Genomic DNA, 15,238 nt, shown 5'->3' with positions numbered 1-15,238 from the left:
TTCCTGCTATTTTATTTCCTAGCTGGCAAAACAGTTTGCAGATTTATTTAGGTACAATTCAAATAAACCATTACAGAATAGTTTTCCAAAATTCATCAAGTAGCCAGAAATAAATAATGAAAACAAATAAAAATATATATTAAAACTTAGGACCTTTAAATGTAATTCACGGTTATCAGTGAAGCTGTACACATAGCTAACGCTCTTCTCCTCCTTTCTCTTTGTTAGAGGCTTTCCGTGCAGTAATTCTCCTGATGATATAATAGCTCTTGGATATGAAAACATTTCCTGAATGAAAGCTGGCTAGCTTCAAATGTAGAAGTGTATGTAAAGGGGAAAAAAGCAAAAGCCTCAATGCTCAGTTTTGAAGCAGGATTCCGTGCGTATATGAAGATATGATTAAAGAATAAAAGACCTGCTACATCTTCATGTTAACCTTCACCATTATAGATAAACAATGTTTCCTGACAAGTCACAGTACCATTCTGTTAGTGCTTGATATAATATTTAGTGTTGTTTCAGGATGTATGATCATGTGATTCCTGCTTTCTATGTGTTAACCAAAGCAGAAACAATCTGTCAAGGACTGTCATTGAGGATCAATGCTAAATGTTACTCAGCAGGATGCAGACTGTATCTTGGTGGGTGTCCTCCTACTGTGCTTTGATTATGTTTGTTGTAAAGAAAAGCCTGCTTGTGCTTACAGCATTCATATTTCACCCCCTTTGTGGAAGACATATTACAGCCTCTTGACTTATCCCTGTTTTAACAAGATGTGTTGTTTAAAAACATATACACAGCATTTTCAAAGATTCCTTCAGTATAATCTGATTATAAAGGGGTTATGTGACAGTTTGTCTCTGCTGCTTATTGTGTGGCTTAAATCTCTGAGGACAAGCTGACTGAACACCCATACAATTTAGAGTCTGATGGCAGCTGTGGTTCAAAAATGTTGTTTTGGGCCAGATCTAGGGTCATCTGAGGAGGCACTTTGGCATACACCAAGGTAACAGAAGGATTTTATACTACTTACTGCTTCTTCTAACTTTGTTAGATGACAGCATATAGGCTGGGTACATGGGGGGAAGATTTAATTAAATGGAGTGGTAATTTATTATCTTAGAGCAAGAAGGGAAGGGGAAAAAAGGGAGGATCTTTATGTTTTATTGTGTGAGTTGGGAATAGTGAGTCTACAGATAAATCTTGCTTTCTAAACATTGATTAACGGGTAGGGTTATTGTGAAAGGAAAAACAGATATTACACTGGACAGAAAGCTAACCTATTGCTTTTATAAGAGGCTATTTCAAGGAAAGATACGTGTTTCAGGGAGCATGTCTGGGTTTTCCACATGACAAAAACACTCACATGTGACTTTCCATCACCTCTTAACGTTTGCTGTCTTCGATACAGTCTTGTAACACTGATGCTCTACTAACAAACTTCCAGACATGAACGAATACATACTACAAGACCTTACCATGTGGATGGAGCTGACAAGTACTCTCTAGATGACGATCTGGTAAATCTAGAAGTTCTAGATGAGGTAATGTACTGTCTGAGTAGCAGTTTCTCACAATAGTGCCTCACATATTGCCTCTTTCTTCTTTTTAAGCTGCTTCTAAGAGAGTGAGAAGAGTTCCTTCTTGCATGCTTTTGTCTCACTGTGGCAAAGGAGTTGTCATGTGACTGATCTGCTATCACCACTTTGTTAATATTCTGTATAGTGACGTAAAAGCAGTGGCAGCGAATCCTATTATGTGGAAGAATTTAATTATGAGCGATGCTAGTTTAAATTATTTTGTGAGTTTCTTAAAATGTGAAGTTTAGTTATGAAGATCTAGATTGAAGTGATTTTTCCTGAAATTGTTGAATTTATATAGAATAATGTGGTATCTACATCTTCTGGATAGAAAGTGAGAAAACAGTATCAGTTGCGTATTTCACTATATCACCTATTTGCAGAGTGTGATTTTTTGTTTTGATTATCCTTAAACTGCATGCAGCAAGCAAAAGATAATATTCAATTGTTCTAATGGCCTGCTTGATACAATCTCTTACTACCACTTAAAATTCAGTCATTGAAAAATTATTATTCTTGTTTCGTGGTCAAAAAATTAAATGGAAATGCACTATGAAGTACTGCAATAATGTGCATGGCCATTTTCTCTTCAGAAGGTTTGTTTCTCAGGCTGGTATAATGAAATATGTACTAATCTGGAAATAGGAGTTGCTATTTAATTAGTTTTATGGCATTAGCAAGAACTTTGAAAATATTGTTTTGGTTTTATGGTGTTGGCATTTGGAAAATAATTAGTAACACTTACAGTAAGTATTTCTTAATCAGTGTTCTCTGTATATTTAGAAAAATTTTCATAACTGGGAAAATACTCTTTAACTATCAAACTTTTTGTCATCTTCTCAGGATACAATTATCCATCAGCTACAGAAACGCTATGCTGACTTACAGATTTATACTTATGTTGGAGACATTTTAATAGCCTTAAACCCCTTCCAGAATCTCAGCATTTATTCTCCTCAGGTAAGAGAGATTCCAAGCTGTGGCTAGTACTCACTTTACATTTTACATTAACACTGCTGGTTACAATAGTTAAGTGATATTGGAAGCTAGGAGCAAACTAAATCCCAGCCTTTTCTTCTGCCAGGAAAGTGTGGCTACATATCTTCAAATTACTTTTTTTCTTGAATTTTATTTTAAATTTGGTCTTATTTGATTTCATTCCTTTCTGCCTGGTGGCTCAAATTTCGCAAGAGGGATGAAGATTTCCCCAGCCACAGCTGTGCCTTTTGTCTGGCATTTAGGGTTTTCTTCTGGGAAACAGAAGATGGGTGTATGAACCTCCTCTTGCTCAGTCAGTTGCTTCCTGAAGAATTGCCCTGACTATTGGGTTGTTATATGTCCTGTGCCATCATATATGTCCTGTGCTCTCTACAACTGCCTGAATAGAGGTTGTAGAGAGACGGGGGTTGGTCTGTTCTCCCTAGTGGAGAGTGATAGGATGAGGGGAAATGGATTTAAGTTGCGCCAGGGGAGGTTCAGGTTAGATATTAGGAAGAATTTCTATACTGAAAGGGTTGTCAGCTGTTGGAACAGGCTGCCCAGGGAGGTGATGGAGTCACCGTCCCTGGAGGTGTTTAAGAGACAGGTGGATATTTCGTTGGGGGGAATCGTTCAAGGGCTGGGACAAAGGCTGGACTCAATGATCTTCTAGGTCTCTTGCAGCTGATACGTTTCTATGATTCTATCAGCTGCTGCTTCTTTAAAGAAACAGGTGAATCAAATACTGTAAAGATAGAGGCAGCTTAATTCCCTACAAATATGAAGAGAGGTAGAGCCATAAATCTTAGTCTCTGTGGCTGCCTAAATCAGGGTTGCAGGTAGAGGCACCAGATTTCAGATTCATCGATATCTTCGAAGTTTCTTTTGTATAGGTTGAATATTTCCTTGGTTGAATGCTTGTATTTGATATTCTACTCTTTGTGACAGTTCCCTTCACTGTCTTGTGTGGGAAGCATTGGAGTGTATTTTGGGTGTTATAATTTCCATTCTGGAAGTTGGGCAGTGCCAAGAATTACTACTCTTCTTCCAGGTGATTCAGTGGAAATTCTATGGCAAAACGGGCAAATACCTTCTATTGAACAGGCAGAAGATAGTCACTATCCTCTTTTCAGTTCTTAACTATGTAGTTAAGTTGCATATTTTGACTTGTGTTCTTTTAAAATTTAGTTCTCCAAGCTGTATCATGGTGTGAAGCGTTCATCAAATCCCCCCCACATATTTGCCTCTGCGGATGCGGCCTACCAAAGTATGGTTACGTTCAGCAAAGATCAGGTAAGAATCTGTTCGTTTTGGTTTAAAGTTCATATTATTCGTACTGCTGCTGTGCTACGTGGCTATGAGTAATGTTCTGTTATGTTGTACTTTGGGAAATTTTTCTTTAAGTCTTTTATTCCTACATCAGGAAAGCTGGAATAGAAACCTAGTCAGGTTTGGGAATTCTGAAGAGGACATAGTGATACAAAAGAGACTAAAAGGTCGAGTAAGATGATAGGGTTACCTGACCAATATATTTTTCTGGACACCTGTGAAGTCCTGGCAGTTGACACTAGCTGCAAAGTGTTGCTGCACACCGATTCTAGCCTGTCTTGCACTAGACATTGTAATAATTTACACCTGTGCAAATTCAGAAGGTCCTGATGCCATAGCAGATTAACAGGGTTTGAACTACTTTTTCATTTTATAAAGACCCTGTCAAGCAGTGAATAATCGATTACTTTAACTACAAGTCACAAAAAATAGAAACTATTAGCTAACTTTTTTAGTAGAATATATTAAAGCTAGGTCTAATAAAATGTAATAAGGACACAAATCCAATTATATAACAACGATTTTAATGAGAATGAAATACCAGGCTGCAGAAGCTAGATTTCTTTTTATTACAGTCTTAAGATTGTAACTTTACCCTCTTTCTAATTTGATATGCTCTATGTAAATAAATATCGAGGGATAATAATTATTTTTATTCATAAAATCCGTCTGATTTTACCCTGCACAGCACACGGTATTTCACAGAAAATGCTTCTTGACAAAAACAGAATAAAATGATAAAAAAACGTGCAATCAGAAAATGCCAAATGAGGAAGAGAAGTAAAGGGACATTGATGATTAAGAAAAAAGGAGTCCTACTGAGTATGTGAAAGTATGCTGACCTGAGAGATAGCTAGTGTTTCTTCAATAACTTATATGTGCTCTTTGATGAAGACATTAAAGAAAACAAGTATTCATGTAGAATAAGTTAAGTGGGAACTTATCTGGGGAAAAAAAAAATAGTTTTTACATCAACCCATCAGGCTTACTTTGTACATATTTGATATTTCATGTTTCATACCTGTTTAATTTGCATTTAGATCTAAATCAGTTTCTTATGTTCTTTTTGCGAAGGATTAGAGGAGCGTGTTTATCTCCATTACCTGACCAATGTTATGTTGGCTCTTCAGGTAAAGGTGATTAGATAAACGCTGTAGCCACATCAAAAATGTGTCAAATCTGTTTGTTTTATCCATTGACCTTTCCCTTATCTTTTCCTGTGAAGCCTGAAAATTGACTCCAGGTCTAACATTTCTCCTGAAGCTAAAGTCAAGCTCTGGACAATTCTACAAGAGTTTTATGAGTTTTACAAGAACTCGTGGCCTTTTACTTTAATTAACTGCTGTACGTGACTTCTCTAGTCACACAAAGACTTCTAAGTTAGGTATTGTAACCCTGTAAATCTATCATTGAGTTATCCATTTCCAGGAAGAACAAAAATACCCAACAAGAAGCAAATAAATGAGCTGCAAATGTCCTCTTACACACATTATTTAGAGTCAATCCCTGCACCTGCTTTCAGACACCAAAAGACACTAACAGAGAACTGTTACATCTTTCAGACCTTTTCACAAAGCTCAGTTCTGTATGAAGTGTCATTTTAGGACCCAGCGAAGAATCTTGTATGTTCACAGTATGGTGCAAATAATTAGATGTTTGCATAAAACCAGAAAGATCTATGCAGCTGCTCAGTGTTAGCATTTTAATAATGTGTCAGTTCATACTGTACCTTAAGTAGACTAGTATTTGAACTGGTGGTCTGTAAAACACATGAACAAATGGGAAAATAATAAATACTGTTAAAATTTTTACTTACTATGACCTGAAGTGTCCACACATCAGTTTTGACATGTGAGTTGGCCTTCAGGGTGTGCTGGCCTTCTACATCCATCTCATCTGTGAAGCGTAACAGCAAACTGGAGGAGACCAAGTGAATTAGACTGTTCTAGCTAATCCCTGAGTCTGGAAGCCATTTGGAGGGCCTATAAAATACCCTGTGCTAAGGACTGCTGGCTCAGGAAGAAAAGTGATATACTGTCCCAGAATTGTCCAATGAACACATGCATATTTTTCTGAAATGTTGAGATGCTAGTTTGCTGTTCTAGTTTAAATATCAGTGTCACCTGCAGAATAGGCTCTCTACGCAGCAGCAGTTATTTATTTCTAAAGCCAGGAGCAGGCTTTTGGTCAGTGTATTAAATACAGTTGAACCCTGTGTTTCATGTTGTTTCATATTAAGTCAATGCAGTGAGCTCAAATCCACAGCTGAATTATTTCACATCAAGTGAGCTGTTGCAATTTTTTTGAGCTTCAAGCATTTGAAACAAGCAACTTATGTGCTCAGTGCACATAGCCTGTAGACATGGTTACTCGTTATGTGTCTTAGCCCCTAGAAATACAGTCAGTGCTTCACATGCCTGCCCATTGCTATTAGGCATTGCAAGATGCATTTTAGTAATCTAGGGGGGTAAATTATTACACTGAACCTTTTCTGAGCTTTCCTTTCTGAGGCAGTTGAGGGAATTGACCCTTAGATTTTGTAGTCTTGGTACTAAACATTAAATTACAGATAGCCCAAAATCAAGTCTGTGTACTAACAGTTTTATTTTATGTGTTCAGTGCATTATCATCAGTGGGGAAAGTGGTGCTGGAAAGACAGAAAGTGCCCATCTGATCGTCCAACATTTAACCTTCTTGGGAAAGGTATTTCTTAGCCAATCATGTCAAACTATGAAGGAATCCTCCCAATCCCACACTTAATTTTCATTTTATTTAGTCTTTAATAATGAAAGCTGTTCTTAGAATCATAGAATGTTTTGGGATGAAAGGGACCTTTAACAGTCATTTTTATATATATCGTCCCACTTGAGTTATGGAACGGAGTAGTCTTGCATGTGAGATACTAGAGTATAATGCACACCAAGCCATCCAGTTTTTTTTTTTAAGGAGAAAGTGCCAGATCTGGAGTGTTCAGTGCCTTTAGGTATTTACAGTGTTTATCACGTATCCTGTTTTTCATTTATACAGTAAAGAACGACAGATCTTGCTGTGGCTCTAGTTTCAGCAGCTCTTACACATTTACATTTAAATGTTATAATTAATGCTATTAGTGCAAAATGATGGGAAAAGCAAGTGTGTGGGGTTAACCTTAAGTAGATATGTTTAGTTTTTGGTGATTTTGGTACTGTAACTAATTATATGACACCTCAGAGGCAGAACAATTGCAGACGAAGAAAAATCTATTGGCCTTGTTGTGTAAGGAGAAATTTTAGCACAGTATCTAAGTCCATACGAGCACAGGAAAGGTATACTATGCTTCTGAAGCAAGAATTAGGTTGAAGGTAAGCAAAATATTCCTTTAGTGATCTTCTGATCTGTATCTTTTCTGCCAAGGCAAATAACCGTGCTTTGCGAGAGAAAATTCTTCAGGTGAATCCTCTGGTTGAAGCATTTGGGAATGCCTGCACTGCCATCAATGACAACTCAAGTCGCTTTGGAAAATATTTGGAAATGATGTTTACGCCCACGGGAGCTGTAATGGGGGCAAAGATTTCTGAATATCTACTTGAAAAATCAAGAGTCATAAAACAGGCTGTGTAGGTATATTAATTGCCTGTCCTTACACATTTATATAATGTTTGGATTCCATTTAATCCTCCAAAATTATATATTTTAAATGCTTTCATGTCTTCTGCTAAAGCAGCGATCCTTTGTACAGTGCTATGATGACAAGAACAGTCAGGTTCTTCTGGAATGGACGCCAGAACTCCTCTGCTCTTAGGAGAAATACTGTGATTGGTTTGGTTTTATGTGTTTCACAGTTGTAGATCCTACACTATTGAAACAGGTGGGAGATTTTCTGCCTGCTTCAGTGAGCTCATGATAAGATCTTCTACGTTTACATTGTACAAGATGCTGCAAGAATAAACACATGTGCTTTAAAAGGATACTTTTTTTTTTTCCAGGGGAGAGAAAAATTTCCATATATTTTATTATATTTATGCTGGCCTTTATCATCAGAAGAAACTTTCTGAATATAGACTTCCTGATAAAAAGCCTCCTAGGTAACTATCACTCACTTGTTTTAACTGCTTGTAATTAGCTATTGATCAGCTCTTGCTTTCAGTATGATATGTCAAAATCTCTCTTAATCCTTTTCTGTGCCTTAAAGATCTTTTTAATCCTTCCAAGCAAAGAGGAGGATGGGCAATAAAGCATTACGTTATTTATATTTGTTTGAGAACTTGAACTATTTAAAGAGGAGAAGGAAGAATCAAGCATATTATGTAGATACTCTGTCATACTTTCAAATCAGGACCACCACCTTATGATTTTTTTACTGGAATACTTCAGTAGGAACCCAGAATATGCTTTTGAGTTGTGATTTTTAATCATTATTATACATTGTAAAAATAATTATACTTTGGGTGCATTTGATCTGTACTGACTAAGGAGTCGTGCGTGAAATGTTGGTAACACTGTAATAGAAATTAACAAAAAATAAGCAAAAGTTAGTGCAACAGAAACAAAACCCCCTATGAATTAGCATCAAAGTATTTAATTGGAAAATACTGAAAGAAGCGTTCTTTCCAGTTACTGAGGTACTTGCATTGGAGTCACTGGAGGTTGTACTGTCCCATTCTCTTTAGATATATTGATAATGAAACTGGAAGAGTGATGCATGATATTGTCACTCAGGATTCTTATGGAAGACAATTTGAAGCGATTCAGCATTGCTTTAGAATTATAGGATTCACTGATGAGGTAAGAGATGCAGTTGCTAAGCTCTTATTGACCTTTATAAAATCCACTGCCAGTGCTGCCTGGGCACAGGCTGCCGTTTGGTTCTGTGGCCATGTGCCAGTGCCACAGAATCTCTCTTGTGGCAGAAGTGTGCTGTGAAAGCACACGCTTGGACACCTAGACCGGCCTGAGGTGTCAGTACTCAGGCAAGTCCGTTCACAGTTCTGTATCATGCTGTTTTCTTTGTCAATAGAAGCTTACTTGAATTTGTAGAACTTGGTCCCAAAACAAGCTACCAGCTTTAATAGCCGCTCCAGTGCCCACCTAATTGGATTCCTTAAAAGTGCTTCTTGTCATCTTCTACAGGAAGTGTACTCAGTGTACAGAATTCTGACCGGAATCCTAAATACTGGAAATATTGAGTTTGCTGCTATTTCTTCACAACACCAAACAGATAAAAGTGAGGTTCCAAACCCAGAAGCCTTAGATAATGGTAAACACATTTTAACGTTGTCAGTTCTGTAAATGCAGCTTGATTGTATTCGTAAGAATCTCTAACTCATGGTAACAGTTGGGCAATGCTGGCAATTTCCACTGCAATAATCACAGTCGTGTATCTTTTTTCCACTGTCTTTTAGCTGCTGCACTACTAAGTATTGGGTCAGAAGAACTTCAAGAGGCCCTAACCTCCCACTGTGTTGTAACACGAGGGGAGACTATTATCCGAACAAACACTGTGGACAAAGCAGCTGACGTGCGAGATGCCATGTCTAAAGCACTTTATGGCCGGCTCTTCAGCTGGATCGTAAATCGTATTAATACGCTGCTTCAGCCAGATAAAAATATATGGCAAGTTACACATCACTGAATCATGTGTATTTACTGTGCATATGTCTTTGATGGGTTCATCCATTTGTATATTTTTGATTTTGCAGAAAGGGTACTGTGTTTATTTTGGCTAAGGCTTCAAAATGGCTTTCATGCTGTGATACTGAATTCTGTTTCCAGGACATTAACCCCAACATTTTCAAAGAGCCGAGTGGAATTCAGCTACTCAAGTAAATAGAGATTGGGTGGTTCAAGTGCTGTACAATTCTTTAAAAAGATGCTTCCTATGTAGTTAACATTAAAATCATACCAAAGGCTGGTAAATAATTGGAGTACACTGAAAAGCTGTGTATGAATTTACAGTCCTTCTGCTTCCGTGAGCTCGTAATAAATATGGCTCTCGGGTTCTTGTTGTGCTGCTACTTAAGATGTGACAATTTTTTTTCTTTTTTAATTTTTGTAATTACAGAAGCGTTTACATTGTGCATCCTTGTGATTTCATTGTTGGATACTGATCTGTCTGCTTTGGTCTTTTCAAGCAGCTGTAGAAATTTTTAGAAACAAGAGAACCCCTTAGGTGATGTTCAAATGCCTCTGATCTGAGATCTCTACTTGACACGTCACTATACTCTATAGACGTGTCCTCCCCCATACTTGCAGTTCTAGTGGTGACTGTGGTATGAGTTCACTTGAGCTGGCACGTGGGCTCCTGACAGTCCAGCTTGGAACAGCAGCAGACTTGGTAATTACACTTCTGACTGAATATAGCAAAAACATAAAATTAACGCTTGACGCCTTTTGTTGACTTGGAAGAGCAAACAGTAGATTTTATTTGGGATCTGCCTATCGAAACCACTTCTTTTAATATGACTGCTAAGTGTCTGTTACTATGTACCTGTGATTCTCCTGCCTTCTGATGGGAGATTTGCAAGAAGGAAGTGGAAAACACGATGTTAACAACGCTGAACAAATGCACAAGCAATCTTAGGTTCTAATACACTTTGTCTCCTCTCTTTTTTGTGGCAGATTGAATCAATTATGCAATCTTAGTTACCATGTTTATTTTTACCTTAACTCAATGTTGCCCATGATGAATTTTGTTTTTATTTCCACATGCAGTAATGCCGAAAGTGGGATGAATGTTGGGATACTAGACATATTCGGATTTGAGAACTTTGCAAGAAATTCCTTTGAACAACTATGCATAAATATTGCTAATGAACAGATCCAGTTTTATTTCAATCAACATATCTTTGCACTTGAGCAGGTAAGTTCAACTCTTATGAGGTCTAGTTGAATCAGCCGTTATGAACCATAGATCATTTGCAGAAGTGCACTATAAGCTACAAAATGAGTATGTGATTTAAATGCAAGATAATGGCATCTTTCAGCTGAGGTTTTGTAAATAATGTTGAGGCCTATAGAGTACTGGTGTGCATCGTAAATGTCCTAATGATGGTGTTCCTTTTACTGGTTTGATATTAAAACCGTGCTGGTGACTTTGTAGATGGAATACCAGAGTGAAGGAATTGATGCTACTACAGTGGAGTATGAGGACAACCGTCCACTTCTAGATATGTTCCTCCAAAAACCCATGGGTCTCCTGTCTCTACTAGATGAAGAGAGTCGATTTCCTCAGGCAACAGACCTAACTTTAGTTGGTATGTGCAAACAAAAATTTTGTGAAATAACAAATACCTTTTCAGAGGGTGAAATGACATTTTTAGTCAAGTTTTACTAGCCTAACTGCTGAGGTTGTGCCATTTCATTTGACCTTTTAAATATATTTTTCATTGTGCTTCATCATTTTTTTCTGCTTAGGTGTTTTTGGTTCTTTTTATATCGCAAAATTTATGTTATGTGTCAGGTGTCAAGGCCTTACTGTCTTTCCAGGGTTACAAGGAAATAACCTATGCCTTGTCCCTGCATGTGAGGTACATCAAACAGCATTTATGCCCATTTACTGAAGGGAAGGTTGAGATGTAGTAGAACCTTGTGTCTAGGACCACCCTGTGAGCAGCATTAGTGGTGAGAGTATAATACAGATCTCCCCGACTTCTAGGCCCATGTTTATCCAATTAGAAAGTATTGCTTCACTCCAAATTATCTCATCATAAATAGAAAGTGTGTGTTATTTCTGGTGTGCCATCTGGCTGAATATTTCCCTTCCTTCATGCATATTTTATGTATATTTTAACAAATCTTGGTGCCAACTTTAAAATGTGCAACGCATGCCATGTTTAAAACTGTTGTCTTCCTTTTATTTAGTAGAGATGCATTTTTTCCTTGTGATATGAAACAGAAGGTTCCAGTTTCTCCAACGGAATGTACAGCAGAGACCCAGACTGTTACTCAGAAAAGAACTAACAGCTGCCTGTTAAACTGCATGATATATGACAAGATCTTCCACTTCTGCTAGGCTGAGTTGAAACTTGAGTTTAGGTCACAGTTAGAATGAATGCTGTGGTCATTCCAGTCCTCATATGTGTACTAAAGCTCTGAGCCTCCCTGTGGATCCTATAAATCAGTTAATACTGAATATTGAACTTACACTTTCACAGAGGCACTTAGCTTGCTCCAGTGCTGACAAGTCTTGCTGTTGATCTGTACACAGCACAGGAGGTTCCCTCAAGGACACAGCCAAGTGGGATATTTTGCCCTCTCCAGATGTACCAGACAGTCATTAATTCCACCACACTCCGCTCCACCACCCAAAAATTCCAGACTTAGTTCTTCTTGCTTTAAATACAAGCTTGATTAAACATTAACCTAACAGAAAACCTAACACAAAATATTAATGGATTCTAGCATTACAAAAAGCCAATTTTGTACTATTTTCTGACCTACACAACATGACAGAGACTTTTATCAATTGATTCTGGCCTCAGGTCACTAGTGGCTTGTCAGATAAAGAAGTAGAATAATAAGTTTTACAGTATAAGCGCTAATTTCATTACTAAGTATTAAAGAGCATACAAAATATCACAGGACATGAAAGACATTTTTCTTAGAAAGTGGTGTTTCTTTTTCTGTCAGCTCTTTAGCCGTATAGGAAACAGAAAGCTTCTTTAGAAGAGGTTTTAGATAGAAGCCTCACTTTCTATAGAAGTCGAAAGGTAAACGAGTGATAGTCTCAGACTGAAGACATTAATATATGCTTACAATGTAATGCACAAAGCTAAATGGGTGGGAAAAGGAAGATAGGGAAGATGCTAATAATAGGCATTTAAGCACATGGAATGTAGGCACAGCTTTGAATGTACGTAGTTGAAATAAACTCACCTTGAACCCTATGTATATATAAGCAAATTCATAGCCAAATGTGAGAAGTCATCACGTCTTCCCATTGGCCTCTCTTATTTGATAGTTTTCCATGCACAAAGCTATCCACAAACAGTGAGATTTGAAAGACTGGGCTAATTTAGAATGAGCTGTTCCCTTCAGAAGTGGCAGCTTGGAAGAAAGAACAGTGAAGCTGGCACACAGCGCTTTCTGAGCAATCTGATAATATATGTGTTTATAGTAGTTCTGGCTTCTTGGGCAGCAAATTGGCACTAATTAGGATCAAGATTTTACTTCATCACTCTAAGTCACTTATATCAATGTCTATTTTCAATGTCTAGATAAATTTGAAGATAACTTACGGTGCAAATATTTTTGGAGACCAAAAGGAGTAGAACTGTCATTTGGTATTCAGCACTATGCTGGAAAGGTAAGGTCATGTGATTTTTATTTAGTTCAAAGAACAGTGATGTGGTTATTATTTGTTTTACACAAAGGCTGTGCTTTATGGTGTTTTTTTTTCCTCATTTTAAGAGACAAAATGATATAGTTTACAGAAAACTAGAATCTACAACAAAGCTTTCAGGTGTAGTAATTCATTTTAGAATCTATCCTTAAGGCTCTTTCACAAATTTTGTAGCCAATAACCACCTTTTATTCTGAGAGAAATCTGGTGCCAGAAACACCATTACTACGATCATTTCAAAGGGGCAGCTCTCTGAAGGCAGAACCCATGACGTGATTGTCAACATCATGTGAATGCCACAGTAGTTCTGTGTGTGAATGTATATAAGTATACAGATAAATGTAATGCAAAACAGCGTCTCTAGTAGAACCTAAAATTCTACACAGAGCATCGGAGCTAGCTAGCACAGATGTTTTCTTGTACTTTGTAGCGCCTAACTTCTTTTGAATAACAGTCCAGCAGTGTCACATAACATGAGTTTTGCTCGTGATTTTTAGGTCCAAATATTTGTTTATAAAAACAATCAAAATTAAATAGCCAAGTTTTATGTAGTTATCAATGAAGTCTCCTCTTTGGCTCATTGTAAGACTCCAAAATGTCAAGATATATTCTAGTAAACTTTGTCCAGTTTTCTAGCATGTTAAGAATAAGTGTAAAATTTCACACAAGTTTAGTAAACTCTGTACCCAGATGGCCAAGTCATAATAACACTGCTGGCCAATTCTCTATTGCAGGAGAACATTCAAGTTTTGTGTCAACTAATGGACTCAGTGAAATTAGGCTAGAGAGGAGTGTTGCTAGTAATAATAGAAGAGATCTAAAAAAACTACTGTGATTTTTTTTAAAAAAAAAGTTAAACGAAATTAACTGATTCTTATATGAATACAATTAGCCAGGCATTAATTTACAGTAAAACCAATAATTTAAATAGGTGAATGTTTTATTCTCCTACTGTCATTTTTTAAGCAATGAGAAGCCTATTTTAATGTACCTACACATGCAACTTAGTCCTGTTCCTCCAACAGGTCTAGTTATAGATCTCAAGTTTGGTGCAGACAACAGATAGATTATGACCACCTGAGAACCATTTCTTATTTCACATATGAACTGTCAACTTACGCTTTAATGAAGTATCTCTGTTGTATCACATCACACATGCCATAGTTTGTGACACATGATTCAAGCCATTTAATCCCCTTTGACGTACTGTGATGTGCTAGAAATACAGGTGCTGTTTATAGCTAGTTCCCATTCTGAAGATGCTGCTATAGCTGTACACTTCTAATTCTTTTGCAGATAATTCATTGGCTCGTCGGAGGCAAACCAACTGGTCTGCTTGGTCGTCTTGATTGTTCATATTTTAAAGAACATACTAGTCTTTCGGGTAACACTTTTTGGCAACTTTTTGCTTCTGTTTCTCATGCTAGGTATTATATGATGCCTGCTCATTCCTTGAGAAGAACAGAGACACTCTTCCTGGTGACGTAGTGGTGGTTTTACGAACATCAGAGAACAAACTTCTTCAGCAGCTGTTCTCCAGCCCATTAACAAAAACCGGTACTTTCTGCGCCGCTTTGCTAACGTTGCAATGTCTTCAGCTTGACTCCTCTAAAACTCTCAATGTTTCTGGACAAATTTTTTAATTCCTTTTCACCTCCTGCTATTTGAACTTCCCTAGAGATCTAAAATGTTACGGATTGTATTAGGCTGCAAAATTCTTATGATTTGATATGTCATAAGCAAATGAGGTGGTTGTATTTCTAGGTAGAAGTAAATGTACAGGCACTAGGTAATGCTGTGTACACTTATTATACTTGGGCTCCAGGTGCAGTTCCATGCCTGTGCAGTGGATTTCTGGACCCTCAGTAGCCCAGTCTTAGCCTATGGTGATGCCTTCTACTTCTTTTGAGATTTTCGTATAGAAGAAGAATGGCTAGAGAAAAACATACGTTGGAGCCTTCTTTGCACATGTAAAACTGATAGTGAAATATCTGGTTTTATTCTACGTAGGATAGATTCCTGATAATGCCTC

The 15,238-nt window shown here is 37.3% G+C and overlaps 1 protein-coding gene across 1 annotated transcript in view; it reads left to right on the top strand.

Annotated features, from left to right (window-relative positions):
* Window positions 1-14,849, top strand: part of MYO3B (myosin IIIB) — an 88,610-nt gene extending 73,761 nt beyond the window's left edge. Inside the window, exons 10-22 of the mRNA XM_009877614.1 lie at window positions 1,448-1,544; window positions 2,424-2,540; window positions 3,747-3,851; window positions 6,507-6,590; window positions 7,281-7,483; window positions 7,853-7,951; window positions 8,537-8,651; window positions 8,997-9,123; window positions 9,269-9,479; window positions 10,578-10,725; window positions 10,966-11,119; window positions 13,082-13,170; window positions 14,634-14,849. Coding sequence (XP_009875916.1) covers window positions 1,448-1,544; window positions 2,424-2,540; window positions 3,747-3,851; window positions 6,507-6,590; window positions 7,281-7,483; window positions 7,853-7,951; window positions 8,537-8,651; window positions 8,997-9,123; window positions 9,269-9,479; window positions 10,578-10,725; window positions 10,966-11,119; window positions 13,082-13,170; window positions 14,634-14,849 — 1,765 coding nt within the window. The remainder of the gene's footprint in view (window positions 1-1,447; window positions 1,545-2,423; window positions 2,541-3,746; window positions 3,852-6,506; window positions 6,591-7,280; window positions 7,484-7,852; window positions 7,952-8,536; window positions 8,652-8,996; window positions 9,124-9,268; window positions 9,480-10,577; window positions 10,726-10,965; window positions 11,120-13,081; window positions 13,171-14,633) is intronic.
* The last annotated feature ends 389 nt before the right edge of the window (window positions 14,850-15,238 follow it).

The sequence above is a fragment of the Apaloderma vittatum genome, unplaced genomic scaffold (genome assembly GCF_000703405.1).
Source record: "Apaloderma vittatum isolate BGI_N311 unplaced genomic scaffold, ASM70340v1 scaffold10701, whole genome shotgun sequence".
Lineage (NCBI taxonomy): Eukaryota > Metazoa > Chordata > Aves > Trogoniformes > Trogonidae > Apaloderma > Apaloderma vittatum.
The sequence above is the reverse complement of the archived record's forward strand: the minus strand, read 5'-3'. Positions and strand labels throughout refer to the sequence as shown.